This window comes from Ranitomeya variabilis, chromosome 6 (assembly GCF_051348905.1).
Source record: "Ranitomeya variabilis isolate aRanVar5 chromosome 6, aRanVar5.hap1, whole genome shotgun sequence".
In the NCBI taxonomy this organism is placed as follows: Eukaryota; Metazoa; Chordata; class Amphibia; order Anura; family Dendrobatidae; genus Ranitomeya; species Ranitomeya variabilis.
In genome coordinates this window covers 277,782,167-277,800,895 of record NC_135237.1, presented here as the reverse complement: position 1 = coordinate 277,800,895, position 18,729 = coordinate 277,782,167, and the positions used below count along the sequence as shown (strand labels likewise).

The 18,729-nt window shown below is 47.8% G+C and overlaps 1 protein-coding gene across 1 annotated transcript in view; it reads right to left on the bottom strand.

Moving 5' to 3' along the window:
* The window catches only part of ELP2 (elongator acetyltransferase complex subunit 2), a 184,798-nt gene extending 170,167 nt beyond the window's left edge, over positions 1–14,631 (bottom strand). The window contains exons 1-2 of the mRNA XM_077269687.1: positions 14,386–14,631; positions 1,155–1,233 (exon numbers count right to left, since the gene is read on the bottom strand). Of these exons, the coding sequence (XP_077125802.1) occupies positions 1,155–1,233; positions 14,386–14,517 (211 nt within the window). The 5' untranslated portion in view covers positions 14,518–14,631. The remainder of the gene's footprint in view (positions 1–1,154; positions 1,234–14,385) is intronic.
* Positions 14,632–18,729: the final 4,098 nt, after the last annotated feature.

The following is an 18,729-nucleotide window of genomic DNA, read 5'->3' as shown; positions in this document are numbered from 1 at the left end:
AGAAACTATTAACCCCACATTGAAACACCACAGGTGCAACCTATACAGCCTCATAAAAAGAGTAAGTGTTTGTAACCAACACCTTTTTTTTTTTTTTTTTTTTGTAAGGTCCAAATCAAATAATATATCACTCTGCTGCACACTTTACCTTTCAGCAAACCACTGTAACCAGGTGTAACCCTTCACTCACAAGGGACCCCAGACAACATAGTAATAGCCATATCAAAAGTAAGTACATTGATATTCCAGTTTCGGTTTAGCGCGGTGGTTAATAGTATTATTAATCAATATTAATAATTAAAAAAAAAAAGTTATGGTTCTTGGAAGAAGAGGAGGAAAAAAACTAAAAAGGAAAAACGCCCAGGGATGAAGGTTTTAAGAACTGCACTTTCAACAAACCTGGCATATATAAATAGTATTGGTGAATATAAGAAGTTTTGTACTGCATCATATTAAAAAAATCAGCTTATTTTCCCACTGATGTCATTTATTTTCCTACTCCGTCTCCTGAACTTGTGAACAACTCTGAAAAGCATCTCAAATCCATCTTGCTATGACAAGGACTGACAGCTCAATGTGTTGTAAAGTGACACAGCCTATTACACTCTATGAAGAGGGAAGGATGAAAGAGGAGCAGGACACAAGCAGAGAGACATAAAGATTCTGTTACACTACAGTATCTCACAAGACTTCTCAGTCTCCCCGTAGCTTGCTTTATTGGGTTCAGTTGCATTATAATGTCATCCATGCTGCTGCTCGTCTCCGTGTGCTAAAAAAGGAATAAAGAGCAGGAATCCATCTGTGTGCTGTACTGTGCACGGGAGACATCATGGAAGCTAGTCTCCTCCACGAGCTCAGAGTGGATTGCAAATTAGAGATGGAGCATACAAAGAGGAAAACTAGTGGTAATGCAGGGTACAAGTAATATAATGGTAGGTAATAGTGTCACTGTCACACTGTGGACCGCTTATTCTGAAAAGTTGCTTGGAAGCATAGAAACCCTTGTAAACACCAACTAAGTCTCCTGGTGAAAATGTCAAAAGTATCCATAAGGCTTAATTTACCATCAGAGTGGTATACATTAGCATACCTTCATTTCAGCTGTAAAGAAAAGAGCTTAAAAAAAGGATATTCTGCAATATACAAGTACTTACTGCAATCAGGTTTCTGAATCCACTGCACACAGTTGACCCGCTCGGTGTGTCCATTAAGTGTAGATATCACTGTCTTTTTCTGAAATTATAAAACAAATATTAAATGGAATTTATAATCAAAATGTTATGTATTGTTTAATTCACTCTTTTGAGTCACGTGTATCTTTACAAAAAAAATGTAATGTTACAATGTTTATCATAAAAAATAATTAGTAATCTTGCAATTTTCACACTGGCCACTTGGGCTTTTCTAGACTTATGTGTCACAGGAAATAACACAGGATCCTCCGATCACACAATAGATGATGTCACAGGCGACCTGCTCCCTCTCCCTTCACAATTACCTTTCTACAGGCTCATTAGATATTTCAATACAAAAGACAGATTTGGGATCCGACCATGGTGGCAATGCACATTTGTTATTTCCTGAAACAGCAGGAAATTAGGCCGTAATTCATCAGCGTTTATGGAAAAAAACTTTAAAAATGTAGCAACATTTTTGCGACTTTTGGCGTTTTCATACCACTTTTGGCCAGCTCCACCAAACGGAAGGAGCTGGGGCAGGACACGGCATGGTGAGGCCAATATAGTTCATGATGAGTTGTGACATATCTTACGCCACAAATTTCACTCCAGTCTCTGTTTAGAGTAAGATTTGTGGCGAGGAGCCAGGAGACTTGTGTTAAAGTTTAAAAGTGGCCAGTGTGGAAATGTAAAGATTTTTTTTTCCATTTTTAGTACAAATTGTGCTGTGTAAAACAAAACAAGAAAAAATTTAACACAAATATCTGATTTACAGGGGCATTCCCATCTCTAAAATTCTATCCCAATATGGAGTAGATGTAATAATAATATTAGCAAATACCTCTAAATAGAAATGTTGTATAGTTATTCTGATTCGCTATGTTGCTTACCCCATGTGCAGGCATTGCAGTACGTTTATGTATCCATGGTGACGATCATTAACAACTAACACTACAGCAGTGATCGTCACCACTAGTGATGAGCGAGTATACTCGTTGCTCGGGTTTTCCTGAGGACGCTTGGGTGATGTCCGAGTATTTGTTAGTTCTCGGAGATTTAGTTTTCGTTGCCTCAGCTGCATTATTTACAGCTGATAGAAAGCTTGAATACATGTGGGGGTTCCCTAGCAACCAGGAAACCCCCACATGTACTCAGCATGGCTAGCAGCCGTAAATCATGCAGCTGCGTCTACAAAAACTAAATCTCCGAGCAGTTACAAATACTCGGAGACCACCAGGAAAACCCGAGCAACGAGTACACTCGCTCATCACTAACCACCATGGATACCTAAGCTACTACAATGCCCTGCACAAGTGGTAAGCAACATAGCAAATCAGAAGAACTGTACTATATGTTTAATTGGAAGTATTTGCTAATATTATTATATCTACTACATATTGGGGTAGGATCTTGGAGATGGGAATACCCCTTTAATCAGTAGATCATCATTTTTTAATGACACATTCCCTTTAAACATTCTGTGAATTAAAAGATTAGGATTTATTAAACAGATCTGCAATTAAATATACAATTCTATTCAATGGTCGCCAAACTTTGTACAGAGGAGAGCCGTCTCACCCAGGCATCTGCCACCAAACTGAAGAATTCCAGCCTAATTGGCTTCTGGGTTTTTTCAGGATCCAAAACACAACTGATTAGATCAGCAGATCTTCCCCGATCACCCTGACATAATGGGATCCACAGGTCTGAGCTCTTTATAAACATGCCAGTGTCACCAGCCTGCCCAGGCTCCTTCCATCTACACTAGCGTGTGCCCGGGCTCCTGCCATTTAAACTGGCGTGTGCCCAGGCTGACACCTGCACAGGCTTGTGCTCGGGCTCCTGCCATCTACATCGGCGTGTGCCCGGGCTCCTGCCATCTGCACTGGTGTATGCCCGGGCTCGTGCCATCTACATCGGCGTGTGCCCGGGCTCCTGCCATCTGCACTGGTGTATGCCCGGGCTCGTGCCATCTACATCGGCATGTGCCCGGGCTCCTGCCATCTACACTGGCGTGTTCCCGGGCTCCTGCCACCTGCACTGGTGTATGACCAGGCTCCTGCCATCTACACTGGTGTGTGCCCAGGCTCCTGCCATCTACACTGGTGTATGCCCAGGCTCCTGCCATCTACACTGGTGTGTGCCCAGGCTCCTGCCATCTACACTGGTGTGTGCCCAGGCTCCTGCCATCTACACCGCTGGGTGCCCAGGCTCCTGCCATCTACACCGCTGGGTGCCCAGGCTCCTGCCACCTACACCGGTGTGTGCCCAGGCTCCTGCCACCTACACCGATGTGCGCCCAGGCTCCTGCCACTTACACTAGTGTGCGCCCAGGCTCCTACCACCTACACCGGTGTGTGCCCAGGCTCCTGCCACCTACACCTGTCAAGGTGAAAATGTATTTTCTTATATACCTTTGTATTTTTATATAAATCTTTATACTCTTTTTGTACTGCTATACTTTTATACTGTGAAACAATAAGTTTTTTCCTATCTGTTAGTTAATGATTTAAAATGGCTGCCAGGCAGTTTCGTTTCTGGTTTGTGTCTGGAGGGATGAATCATTTCTTTGGAAACGAAACTAAAGGAATGATAAGAAGAGGAGGAATTCACCAGGAGACGTTTGACGAATCAGAGAGATTGAGCACTAGATGTATGCTGCTTAAACCCCACCCATTGCATTCCCTTTTTAGTACTATGTATTGAAGAATAAAACACAGTTGCTGCTCAGCTCCTCACTGAGGTGATCGCAAGAGCATCAGCAAAAGATTGAATCAGCTACGTGTCTGATAATTTCTTTTTCCGGTACCAGAAGTTCTGCGCTCACATTACAATTTGGAATGACTGGTGAATGAGGATTAATTGTCGTTATTACGGCCCCGACAATTTTGGCGCCCAACGTGGGGCGTGGCCAGCGATCCGAGACTCTCTGGACCCATGCCTGGATGTCTGTGGATGATACCCGTAGTGGCTGACCTCGAGGACTGATCACCCTCCGTACACGGTAAGTGGCGATCATGTACACTGTATATGTCACACTTGCTAGTGTCTCAGCCGTTATTGGTTTGTCTGTAGTCTCCTTGGGTCCGGGAGGTGAATGATCGAGTGGTGAGATCAAACGTGATCCTGTGCCACGCTCTGAACCAGCAACTGAGAGAATGTCGCATTCTGTGCGATCTCTGTACACCACACCTTCTCCACCTGTCATTGTACTCCATTCAACCATCCTACCTGTGACTATTGTCTAGTAGTGAAGTGGACTGAAAAATTGAGCCAGATTGTAGATTGTGGGGCAGCTTAGAGAAAGGGATAGGAGACGCAGCCTCTGTGATATTGTGCTGACAGGTAAATAAGACGTTCCGTGAGGGGACCACCTGTCCAGGCAGGTAACTAAGGCGTTCCGTGAGGGGACCACCTGTCTAGTTAGGTAACTTAAGACGTTCCGTGAGGGGACCACCTATATTTTTGTGGAGGGGTCTCATTAGGAGGCTGCCTCCCGACTGTTTGGGATATCGTGGCAGGATAGTCTGTAATCACTGTGTTCAGGTTAGGGACAGGAAATATTGAGCGCGAGGCTCTTTTCCTAGTACGTCGAACGTGAGGCTCCGTACTGTGGAACTCAGTGTTGAAGATCGCTGCCAGTGGTTTTACTGCAGAAAACCATAGTATCCTGGGAGCCAAGCTGCGTATCTTACAGCAAAAGAAGTCTGTGCCCCACAAGTTAGATGAGGATGCTGTGGAAGTCAAGACAATGGTCACGGGAGGGCAAGAGACAGTCAAGAAGCTTATCTGCGAGTTGCGCGAAGCTTAAAGAACGAAGGATGAAAATAGGTTGAGAGGGAGGATCAGATAATGTAGAGCCCGTGTTTGGTTATAAAATGCCTGTGAACTGTGATCTTACAGATTGTAAAATGGCCGCCGTGCCACTGATGATGAAAATGCAGTCTCAGCCAGCGCCCTGTAATGGCGGCGGAAAGAGATCTCCAGAAGTGTAGGTGTGTCCTGTTTGTGTTGTGCAGAATCCAACCTGGGTGGAGACCTGCCTTGTGTGTGTGTACGGACCGTCTTTGGGGCTCCGCCCAGCCCACGGAGGATTATAGGAAAGTTTTGTAGAAATTAAGTCTGAAAACTGCTGCCGTTTGTGACTGTAGAAGATACGGAGCTTTGTGTCAGTGTTGTGTAGTATGGGGGAGGGGCGAGGCAGACCGCTGCAAGATTTCTTTGTCAGTTCTTCTTCTTTCTCCTTATCTACGCTACAAGCCGGAGAGAGGGGGGCAAGGTGCTGGGTTTCGTTTCTCCCTCTTGCGCTGTGGATTGCAGTGAAGGTTCTTATCTCCCTGTGTACTAGATGGGAGGGGCTGAGTGAATCCCTGCGCGACTTGCTTGCAATTTTTCCCCTCGGCGCTGCGGGCTACAGAAAGGGGGGCTATGTATTGCATTCCAAAGTTTTCTCTGTCCTTGGTTTAGTAAAGACAAGGGGTTAAATCACTAGCCCCCACCTTTGCAGCTGCGAGATCAGTGTTTCTTATCTCCATGGGCAAACACCACTGCCCCCTCCTATTGTACATGCAAGTCCAGCTTCACATTCCAATACGCCTTTAACCCCGTATGGGAATTTTATTATCTCCCCAGCCCCGCCATGCAAATTCTCAGATCAAGAGCTTGTTTTAATTAGAGTGGATGACAGACCCAATGAATATACTCTTATAAAACCTATCCCTGTGGGACCTTTCCCTGAAGTTACTGCTCAGTTCGTAATCTTTTCTATATGTTCGGTAAATTTACTGGGGGCAGATTTATTATTACAGTTCTGCTCCAGGATATAATTCCAAGATGATGGTCAGATGGTCCTTGCGTTATATAACTCCTATGCAGATGAATATAAAGAGATGTGTATCCTACTTGCCCTTCCCTCAGTTATGATGGTCCTGATAGACCCAGATTCTCCCCCAATAATGCCTGTAGAACCAGTAAAAGTGTTTCTCAAACTTGGTGCTCCTTTTCCCAAAGTCCATCAGTACCCTTTGAAACATGATCAGGAGCAGTGTCTCAAGGGGCAAATACAAATGTTATTCGATAATGGTGCCCTGATACCCTGTGTTTCCCCATGTAACACACCCGTGTTTCCCGTTAAGAAAAAAAAAAAGGGGGGCCAGTCATAGTCCAAGAGTGTCAGGCCTACCTTGCCACTTATGGCCCCTTGCATCCAGGAGACGCTATGTCCACCCAAAGAGGGAATTTGCCCTGTGATACAGTGTTACACATTGCAGGCCCTATATATGATTACAAGACACCCGGGCACTGCCGTACAGTATTGCAGACTGCCTTGCAGACAGAGCTCACCTATGCAGGACATGTTACAGGTTTGCTGATTCAGCTTCATGGAGACAAATAGAGACCTGTTGCTTATTACAGCGGCCGCCTGGATAGGGTGGCAAGAGGAAGTCCCTCCTGTATTTGGACCGTGTTGTCTGTCCAGCTGTTGCTACATAAGTCTTCAGAGATTGTTTTGGATCACCCACTGATGGTCCACACCCCACACGATGTATATAGTATCCTTAACCAGTTATAACCTAGCCACATGTCCATGGCTGGACAGCTGCGACTTCGGTGTGCTATTCTCATGCCTACTAATGTGACTTCGAAAAGGTGCACTGTTCTGAACCCCGCTACTTTTCTCCTAGTTCCCCTGGATCCAAAGGGGGGAGGAGTAGGTGACATGAGCAAGGACACTCTTTTTCTTTCTAGAATGGATCCAGAGGAACAAGATTAGGTTTCCAAACCACATGATTGTCTAGAATTGATGTCTCAGGAAACGGCTGGTTTCTAGTGTGCCTATTCTAATGCTGATTTTGAGCTTTTTGTAGATGGATCCCGTCACCAAGATGACCAAGGACGCTTCTGTACCGGATATGCTGTGGTCTCAGAACATGAGATAATCAAGGCAGAGTTAATGCCAGCTCATATGTCTGCACAAGAAGCAGAGCAAACTAGCAGAAGGTAAGACTGTAAATATCTACACTGATTCTAGGTATGCTTTTGGCATTACACACGATTATGGGCCTATCTGGAGAGCCAGGGCTTTCCTGACAGCAAATGGCCACCCCTTTAAACATGCTGAGGCAGTGCAGCAACTTATGAATGCACTACAGTTTCCCACCCAATCAGGCATCATAAAGGTAAAGGCACATACCAAAGGCACTGATGGACGGACAAAGGGTAACGCACTGGCAGACCAGGCTGCGAAGAAAGCAGCAAGCACTCCTGTAGCCTCTCAAGTACATCACCTAGACACCCCACCATCTCCACTTGTGTTGAAAGACATCTTAGCCCGGTTACAAGAACAGGCAAGTAAGGAGGAGAAAAATAGGTGGCAAAAGATAGGGGCTTGCTCTGATACCGTTACCGGACTATGAGGGAGGGGTGAAAAGGTCTGCCTACCACAGGTACTGTACCCAATGATGGCACAGGTTCTGCACGGGAATGTGCACCACTCGAAGACGGCCATGTGTGACACCTTACAGAAACAATGGATTGCCCCCGAGTTTTCCACCTGCGCAGAAAGGCAGGTACAGAGCTGCATGATATGTGCCACACATAATCAGAGTAGGACAGTGAAAACCCCATCCAAACACACTCCCCGGCCCTTTAACCAATTCCAGAGACTGCAGATTGATTAAATTCAGTTACCCAGGGTAGGGACGTATGAGTATGTGTTGGTCTGCATTGATTTATTTTCAGGTTGGCCAGAAGCCTACCCAGTTGCCAAAGCTACGGCGAAGAAACTGATGGCTGAGATCATATGCAGGTATGGAGTTCCTGAAGTCATTGAAAGCGATCGGAGTTCCCATTTTACTGGAGAGATCATGTCAGAGGTAATGGCAGCACTGGGGGTAAGTCAAGCATTGCATACTCCATGCACAGAGTAGTGGAAAAGTGGAGAGACTAAATGGAACTCTTAAGCTTAAAATCCAGAAGGCAATGGCAGAGACTGGTAAACCATGGACAGAATGCCTTCCTCTAGCTTTGTTTTCAGTAAGATATACCCCAAACAGGAAGACAGGACTGTCACCGTATGAGATTCCGTTTGGCAGGAGCCCCAATCTTGAATGTTTCTTTCCACAACAGTTGCAGCTCAAGTACCAGGACTTGACTAGCTATGTGCAGGCCTTACATGGCCACCTTGCCAAAGTGCATTTAACTGTCTTCAGTTCTCTTCCAGACCCAGACAAGGTTCCTGGACACCATCCCTTTGTGCCAGGAGACCTGGCGTATGTGAAAAAGTTTGTGCGCAGAGATTGTCTCCAGCCGAGATTTGAAGGACTTCACACGGTGATCCTGGTCACCCCCACTGCAGTAAAACTTGAAGGAAAGAGCACCTGTATTCACGCTTCACACTGTAAAAGAGACCGAACCAGTGTTTAGTCACAGAAGTGACTGAAGGGAAATGTTGCTGTTGTTTTTGATCCTGGAAATGGGGGCCATCCTTGCCCCTACCTCTTTGGTCCCTATTGTAAAAATAAGAATTCTGGTTCCATTATTCTCTGGGTAAACCTGACAGCCCCGGTGAATATCTGGCGATTTGATTTCTGTGATGTAGTCAAGTGTCCCGAGACTGAATGGGTGGTAGAGGGAATCATCCAGTTTTATATATGTGTTACCAGAAATGACAACAATAATTGTTATTATTAGACAGATGCTGCTCGGAATACGGGAGACGATTGGGGATATAAACCTAGTGAAGCCGTGTTCCCAAGGATGGGACGGGTAGGAGTCTTCGTGAGAGAATGCATCTAACAGCCCTTCTGCAACCACTTAGGGGCTGTAAATGGGGTAAAAGTTGTTACCCCCTCCTCCTAAATCTTGAAAATCCCCAATCTGCTGATCTGCAGACATTCATATTGGGAAGGAATTATAATTATGTATTTAGTAGTGGATACCATGGGAATTTAGGCCCAGGTGAGCGTTTGCAAAATGTAGTTAATGAAGTGATCCCCATTCCAGGTCTCAGTTGGCAAGAGGTTTTCTCCATAGAAACACAAACAGCCCCAAGGAAAAACCTGTGGTTAGAATGGGTGAGATACAATGTAAGAGTCCAGAATATCTCTGTAGGATGTATTGCTTGTTCTGCTGCGAATACACATCTTCTACACACATGCATTGCTTTTTCCTGATTACAACACTACTGCCTGTGTCATGAATCTGTTGAAAGGTTTGAAGTCCACTGATTGCCCAGATTACGTCCCACTGATTCATAAGAAACCCAAACTAAAGGTCCCAGGAGAAGTAATCGTATTAGCTGACAATTACACCTGCTATAATTCCCACGACACCACAGGTACACCAGTAGGGATCTTCAAGACAAGTTTCTGCAAAGAGAACAGTTCTCTAGATACTGATTTGCTAATTAAACATACACAATATATATACACCAAAGATACCTGATGAACCTACTAGAAAGAGGAGAAGCCTTGATCAGCTCCACATGAGTTATGAAGAAGATCCACTAGTATATATTGATGCCATTGGAGTGCCAAGGGGGGTGCCTGACCAGTTTAAAGCCCAGAACCAGATTTATGCCGGCTTTGCTTCTATAGTACCACAGATGCAGATTAATAAAAATGTTGAATGGATCAAATATATATATATTACAGTGAACAAAGATTTGTTAATTATAGCTGTGATGCCTTTTAGGGTATAGTTGAGGACTTGGGCCCTAACACTTGTATGACCCGTGCTGCAACCCGACCTAAGAGAATTACACTGAATCCTGTCCAGACAAGATCACATGTAGTGATATAAGAAGCTGACACAGGATTGTGGTTGGCGGATAGTGGGGACATTAACTTTTAGGAGTAGGCTGACAGTAATCCTTTTGGGAAGGAGCTGTAGACCAGCATGTCATGTCGCCCCCACCACCAGAGAACCAACCACATCAGGTAGGGTAAGACAGATACAGGAGTATTATCCCTGGAGGCCCTCTGACTAGCTAGCTACGCAAAAACAATTGGCTGACCCTGAGAACCAACCTTTTTCATTCTACAGACAAATAATGACCATATGATGGACGTATTAAGTGCACCTAGGCAGGCCTAGGTAGTTAGTGAGCACAAAAACAGGTGACGTGCTAGGACGCAAATTAAGATTTTCTACAGATGTGACAAAGGAGAGAGTGTAGAGCTATACTTTGGACGGTTACAGCTGAAATGGGAAGACATGGAGTACAGTCCCATAAACCCACTTGATGTTAGAGTATTGGTAAATACATTCATTGACGGTATGACCAAAGACTTACGAGACGAAATATAGACAGCCAGACCTGAATGGCGAAATGTAGATCCGGAAGACCTGAAGGTTTCTAAAGAAGTTGAACAAATTAGGACAATAAGACGACGTGTCATGTATGCTGGAGTAGACACATCTTTCTTCTCCAGTTGGTTAGGTGGGATCAAGGGATTCCTTCAATAAGTTTGTTTAGTACTAATTGCCCTCCTTATAGTTGAATCGATAATTTTCTGTTGTGTTATTCTTTGTACAAAAAGGTTATTGCCAAAGTAACTCCGACTGGCACCGTCCTCAATCAAGAAGTAGATCCACCAGAGTACAATGGTACTGATCCAGGGAAGATCCCGAAGTACATTCCCCCTCAAGAGAGTAGACAAAACCCCCCATTCTCAGATGACGCTAAGAGACTTAGTTTAGGGACAGTGGGAGAACTCCATGTGAGGTTAGTGAAGGGTTCAGCTGCCTGGAGGCCTCTCGCTAGGGGAGAGTTTCTGAGGTGTCTGGATGAAGAAATCCACCTCCCCTTTTCCCATCACATGGACAGTCTCGAAGGATCTTTCTTTAAGGGAAAAACTTAGTGTTTAGGGGGGATTGTCAAGGTGAAAATGTATTTTCTTATATACCTTTGTATTTTTATATAAATCTTTATACTCTTTTTGTACTGCTATACTTTTATACTGTGAAACAATAAGTTTTTTCCTATCTGTTAGTTAATGATTTAAAATGGCTGCCAGGCAGTTTCGTTTCTGGTTTGTGTCTGGAGGGATGAATCATTTCTTTGGAAACGAAACTAAAGGAATGATAAGAAGAGGAGGAATTCACCAGGAGACGTTTGACGAATCAGAGAGATTGAGCACTAGATGTATGCTGCTTAAACCCCACCCATTGCATTCCCTTTTTAGTACTATGTATTGAAGAATAAAACACAGTTGCTGCTCAGCTCCTCACTGAGGTGATCGCAAGAGCATCAGCAAAAGATTGAATCAGCTACGTGTCTGATCATTTCTTTTTCCGGTACCAGAAGTTCTGCGCTCACATTACAATTTGGAATGACTGGTGAATGAGGATTAATTGTCGTTATTACGGCCCCGACACACCGATGTGCGCCCAAGCTCCTGCCACTTACACTAGTGTGCGCCCAGGCTCCTGCCACCTACACTGGTGTGTGTCCAAGCTCCTGCCACCTACACCGGTGTGTGCCCAGGCTCCTGCCACCTACACCGGTGTGTGCCCAGGCTCCTGCCACCTACACCGATGTGCGCCCAGGCTCCTGCCACTTACACTAGTGTGCGCCCAGGCTCCTACCACCTACACCGGTGTGTGCCCAGGCTCCTGCCACCTACACCGATGTGCGCCCAGGCTCCTGCCACTTACACTAGTGTGCGCCCAGGCTCCTGCCACTTACACTAGTGTGCGCCCAGGCTCCTGCCACCTACACCGGTGTGTGCCCAGGCTCCTGCCACCTACACCGGTGTGTGCCCAGGCTCCTGCCACCTACACCGGTGTGTGCCCAGGCTCCTGCCACCTACACCGGTGTGCGCCCAGGCTCCTGCCACCTACACCGGTGTGCGCCCAGGCTCCTGCCACCTACACCGATGTGTGCCCAGGCTCCTGCCACTTACACTAGTGTGCGCCCAGGCTCCTGCCACCTACACCGGTGTGTGCCCAGGCTCCTGCCACCTACACCGGTGTGCGCCCAGGCTCCTGCCACCTACACCGGTGTGTGCCCAGGCTCCTGCCACCTACACCGGTGTGTGCCCAGGCTCCTGCCACCTACACCGGTGTGCGCCCAGGCTCCTGCCACCTACACTGGTGTGTGCCCAGGCTCCTGCCACCTACACCGATGTGCGCCCAGGCTCCTGCCACTTACACTGGTGTGTGCCCAGGCTCCTGCCACTTACACTGGTGTGTGCCCAGGCTCCTGCCACCTACACTGGTGTGCGCCCAGGCTACTGCCACCTACACTGGTGTGTGCACAGGCTCCTGCCACCTACACTGGTGTGTGCCCAGGCTCCTGCCACCTACACTGGTGTGTGCCCAGGCTCCTGCCATCTATACTAGTGTGTGCCCAGGCTCCTGCCATCTACATCGCTGGGTGCCCAGACTCCTGCCACCTACACTGCTGGGTGCCCAGACTCCTGCCATCTACACAGCTGGGTGCCCAGGCTCCTGCCATCTACACTGGTGTGTGCCCAGACTCCTGCCATCTACACTGGTGTGTGCCCAGACTCCTGCCATCTACACTGGTGTGTGCCCAGGCTCCTGCCATCTACACTGGTGTGCGCCCAGGCTCCTGCCACCTACACTGGTGTGTGCCCAGGCTCCTGCCATCTACATTGGTGTGTGTCCAGGCTCCTGCCACCTACACTGGTGTGTGCCCAGGCTCCTGCCACTTACACTGGTGTGTGCCCAGGCTCCTGCCACCTACACTGGTGTGCGCCCAGGCTACTGCCACCTACACTGGTGTGTGCACAGGCTCCTGCCACCTACACTGGTGTGTGCCCAGGCTCCTGCCACCTACACTGGTGTGTGCCCAGGCTCCTGCCATCTATACTAGTGTGTGCCCAGGCTCCTGCCATCTACATCGCTGGGTGCCCAGACTCCTGCCACCTACACTGCTGGGTGCCCAGACTCCTGCCATCTACACAGCTGGGTGCCCAGGCTCCTGCCATCTACACTGGTGTGTGCCCAGACTCCTGCCATCTACACTGGTGTGTGCCCAGACTCCTGCCATCTACACTGGTGTGTGCCCAGGCTCCTGCCATCTACACTGGTGTGCGCCCAGGCTCCTGCCACCTACACTGGTGTGTGCCCAGGCTCCTGCCATCTACATTGGTGTGTGTCCAGGCTCCTGCCACCTACACTGGTGTGTGCCCAGGCTCCTGCCACTTACACTGGTGTGCGCCCAGGCTACTGCCACCTACACTGGTGTGTGCACAGGCTCCTGCCACCTACACTGGTGTGTGCCCAGGCTCCTGCCACCTACACTGGTGTGTGCCCAGGCTCCTGCCATCTATACTAGTGTGTGCCCAGGCTCCTGCCATCTACATCGCTGGGTGCCCAGACTCCTGCCACCTACACTGCTGGGTGCCCAGACTCCTGCCATCTACACAGCTGGGTGCCCAGGCTCCTGCCATCTACACTGGTGTGTGCCCAGACTCCTGCCATCTACACTGGTGTGTGCCCAGACTCCTGCCATCTACACTGGTGTGTGCCCAGGCTCCTGCCATCTACACTGGTGTGCGCCCAGGCTCCTGCCACCTACACTGGTGTGTGCCCAGGCTCCTGCCATCTACATTGGTGTGTGTCCAGGCTCCTGCCACCTACACTGGTGTGCGCCCAGGCTACTGCCACCTACACTGGTGTGTGCCCAGGCTCCTGCCACCTACACTGGTGTGTGCACAGTTTCCTGCCACCTACACTGGTGTGTGCCCAGGCTCCTGCCACCTACACTGGTGTGCACAGGCTCCTGCCACCTACACTGGTGTGTGCACAGGCTCCTGCCACCTACACTGGTGTGTGCACAGGCTACTGCCACCTACACTGGTGTGTGTCCAGGCTCCTGCCACCTACACTGGTGTGTGCACAGGCTCCTGCCACCTACACTGGTGTGCGCCCAGGCTCCTGCCACCTACACTGGTGTGTGCCCAGGCTCCTGCCACCTACACTGGTGTGCGCCCAGGCTCCTGCCACCTACACTGGTGTGTGCCCAGGCTCCTGCCACCTACACCGGTGTGTGCCCAGGCTCCTGCCACCTACACTGGTGTGCGCCCAGGCTCCTGCCACCTACACTGGTGTGTGCCCAGGCTCCTGCCACCTACACTGGTGTGTGCCCAGGCTAGTGCATCCTGTGCCTGTCACCTGGTCCCCCCTCACCCAGCATCAGGCTGTCAGCTGCAGACAGGAGTCCCATAGCGCTTACCTGCGGGCTGTACAGTACCACACAGTGACACGTCCCACATGCCAGCACACCACCCCGGCTCCAGCTCACACAGTGCGGGCACCGGTTCACAGAAAAAGCCGCATGTGAGAGATGCACTGTGGACGCCGCCATGTTGGATCCTGGAAGCTTCAGCTGCGGTAAGACTGCATTCTAGTCAACCAAAGGACCTGCGATGACGTTTAGTCATGTGACCAGTCATCAGTCACGTGAGAGCTACTGTCTGCGCTAGGTTAGCAGGGGAATTTCCGGTGGCTTTCTCTTGTGTGACCATGGCCTCATAAGCACGTAATGTGAATGTGTGTGCATGCGTGTATGTCGCCCTATGGAGAGTTATATGTGTATAACATGCAGTCTTATGTGTGTAACGTGGTGCAGAGCGAATTATAATCCTCTCTACCGCCGCTAGGAGGCGCTCACTGGATGTGAAAGTGTTAGGAGCTGGACACACTCCAGTGATGTGGGCTCCCCCTAGTGGCAGCTGGGAGTATGCAGAATGTTATTATGCTGCTAATTCTATTATTACTGGGCCAGCGGGAGGGAGGATGCGGAGCTTTCGTCAGATAAGTGGCACTTATTCCGAAATAAAAAAAGTGCTGGAATATAAAAGAAAACAGCTATTTAGGGTTTATGTAGCAGCTGGCTAAAGGTGGCCATACACGTTACTGTTACACAGGGTTGGACTGGCCCGCAGGAGAATCCTCCGGAGGGCCCTGGCTTCTTCTTAGTACAAGCCTTGCAGTTGCTATGGGGCTCTTCATTGGGGGATAAAGGTGGGCCCTCAGAATCAATTCCTCCTCCGTGGGCCCATTGTTCTTCAGTCTGACACTGCTGTTACACACGCTGTCATACACCCATTGTCATGTATTCCTGTCTGCGGGCCTGACGGAGGGCCGGGTACATCGCTGGCAGTGTTGTAGACATGAATGGCGCAGCACTGGGCATTCACAACAATGCTGTGCCTGAGGGTCTCAATGTGGAAGCCAACCCTGCTGTTCTGTCGGTCAAAAATGACCGTTTTTGAAATTCTATAATGTTATAAAAATTCAGCGTGTGATTCTGAGACTTGAGGGTCCCTGACTTTTCGTCATTAGGGGGGTACTCTCTGTGGGATTTTTTTTTTTTTTTAATTTTTGTTTACTTTATTTGGTACAATTTTTTTATGTGAAATCTAAACAGAACAGCAGGGTTAAACTGACGTATCCCATCGATAGGTGATAAATGACTTGTGGGAACACGTGACTTGGATTACAAAGGATGAAGGCATTAAATCAAATGGAGGCCGGCCTCACACTGGGCGTAAGACAATACGCCACGTATTATACGTCCGTACTACGGCCGTAATACGGAGAAATGTTCCCAAAATATTGATCCGTAGTCAGGGTGTGTCAGCGTATTTTGCGCATGGCATCCTCCGTATGTAATCCGTATGGCATCCGTACTGCGAGATTTTTGCGCAGGCTTGCAAAACCGACATCTAATGGATTTATGTGCTCAAATGTTCGGGAAAACATATATACAGTATATATATATATATATATATATATATATATATATATATATATATATATATATAAATATGTCATTGAGACACACATATATATATTCTGTATTTAGATTTCATTCAGCGCGATATGTGTTAAAAGCCGGTAATTCAATTGCCGGCTTCTCATTTCTCCTGCACAAACCCGACAGGATATGAGACATGGTTTACATACAGTAAACCATCTCATATCCCCCTTTTTTTTTGCATATTCCACACTACTAATGTTAGTAGTGTGTATGTGCAAAATTTCAGCGCTGTAGCTGCTGAAATAAAGGGTTAAATTGCGGAAAAAATTGGCGTGGGCTCCCGCGCAATTTTCTCCGCCAGAATGGTAAAGCCAGTGACTGAGGGCAGATATTAATAGCCAGGAGAGGGTCCATGGTTATTGCCCCCCCCCCCCGTGGCTAAAAACATCTGCCCCCAGCCACCCCAGAAAAGGCACATCTGGAAGATGCGCCTATTCTGGCACTTGGCCACTCTCTTCCCACTCCCGTGTAGCGGTGGGATATGGGGTAATGAAGGGTTAATGCCACCTTGCTATTGGAAGGTGACATTAAGCCAGATTAATAATGGAGAGGCGTCAATTATGACACCTATCCATTATTAATCCAATTGTTGGAAAGGGTTAAAAAACACACACACACATGATTTAAAAGTAGTTTAATGAAATAAACACAGCGGTTGTTGTAATAATTTATTGTTCTCTCAATCCATCAGGAACACCCTCGCTTGGCAAAATAATAAACGCACAAGATACATACCTTCTGGTGAACCGTCTCGTCCAGGGCCGGACTGGGACTAAAATTCAGCCCTGGCATTTGAAGGTACACAGGCCCACTTGTCACATGGTGACTGTGTAATATCTTTGTGCACCTGTAGGTTACAAGATATGGGGTGAGTGTAACACGACTATATAACATACAGTCACAGATGGCCCAGTATTACAGCTCAGAATTATTTATTGCTCTAAGGCTACTTTCACACTAGCGTCGTGCACTGCACGTCGCTATGCGTCGTTTTGTAGAAAAAACGCATCCTGCAAAAGTGCTTGCAGGATATGTTTTTTCTCCATAGACTTGCATTAGCGACAGAGTGCGACGCATTGCCACACGTCGCAACCATCGTGCGTCGGTCCGTCGCCACCAAAAAACGTTGCATGTAACGTTTTTTGGTGCGTCGAGACCGTCTTTTCCGACCGCGCATGCGCGGTCAGAACTCCGCCCCCTCCTCCCCGCACCTCACAATGGGGCAGCGGATGCGTTGAAAAACAGCATCCGCTGCACCCGTTGTGCGGCGCTTTCACTGCTTGCGTCGGTACGTCGCAATGACGCAATTCGTCGTGCGTCGTACGACGCTAGTGTGAAAGTAGTCTAAGGCTGGGGTCATACACTTGCCATATCTTGGACTGCACTGGTATGACATCTGAGTGCAGTGCGTTGTGTCACTCGCACCCATAGACTTGTATGGGGGTGCGAGTGAGCCAAATCTCGCTGCCAATTCAGCATGAGAAAATAATCGCTGAGCTGCTCTGCCCCATAGAGTAACACTGGACTGAGTGCTATCCGATACATCACATAGCACTACACCCCAAACAAACTGCGCTTTATCCACACTCCGCAGATCCAGTGTCTACAGTTCTCATGTCACGTCATTAATGCTGCAGCCAATCAGGAGCTCAGAAGCTAATTCTCTGTAGCGCTATTGCCGTGATGTCAGAGATGCAGACAATAACAGAGGCCAGGTGCAGCAGCAGTGGGTATTCTTTTACAACAAACTGCAGAGGAGGAACAGGTGTAAGTCTTCAATTGTACATATTGTATATATGTATGTATATCTATATTTAGTTTTTTAAGCTCACTGAAGTATAAATGACAAGATAACTTAATTCTGGCTCTTGATATGATTAGAAAGATATCAAATTTAATTTTTATTTTTTTTTTTACATTTTTCTTTTCCTCAAAAAAAATAATTGACCACTAACAGTAATTTTTCTGTTTGGAGTTGTCATTGTAACGGTACGTTCACATTTGCGTTGTGCGCCGCAGCGTTGGCGGCGCAATGCACAACGCAAACACAACGCATACACAACGCATGCATAACGCTGCGTTTTGCGACGCATGCGTTGTTTTTGGATGCAAAAAAAATGTAACTTGCTGCGTCCTCTGCGCCCTGACGCTTGCGTCAAACAAGACGCAAGCATCAAAAAACGCTAGACAACTCATGTCCATGCGCCCCCATGTTAAATATAGGGGCGCATGACGCATGCGTCGCCGCTGCGGCGCACAACGCAAATGTGAACGTACCGTTATACAGTTGGATTAAAGGGTTTCTCCGGCATCATTTATTTCTACATTGGGAACTGACTGGTGGTGATACCCTGTGGTGAAACCATACCCACCACGACACGGCCATGATAGCTGCCATTCATGCATCTGTCCCATTAGGTATTTGTACACTATGTCTTCACCGCTGCTCGCCTCCCAATGCAGAAGTAAGCAGCACTGAGCAAACCCTTTAAAGTGAACCTGACCGCTGATACTTGCTGTGTGACCCATGGGCAGCACATATTCGGCACAGTCTGTATAATCTAACCCCGGTATGCCTTGGTCCTCGGCAGCTTTTAGGCTACGTTCACATTTGCGTTGTGCGCCGCAGCGTCGGCGACGCAACGCACAACGCAAATGTGAACGCATGCACAATGCTACGTTTTGCGCCGCATGCGTCCTTTTTTCATTGATTTTGGACGCAGCAAAAATGCAACTTGCTGCGTCCTCTGCGCC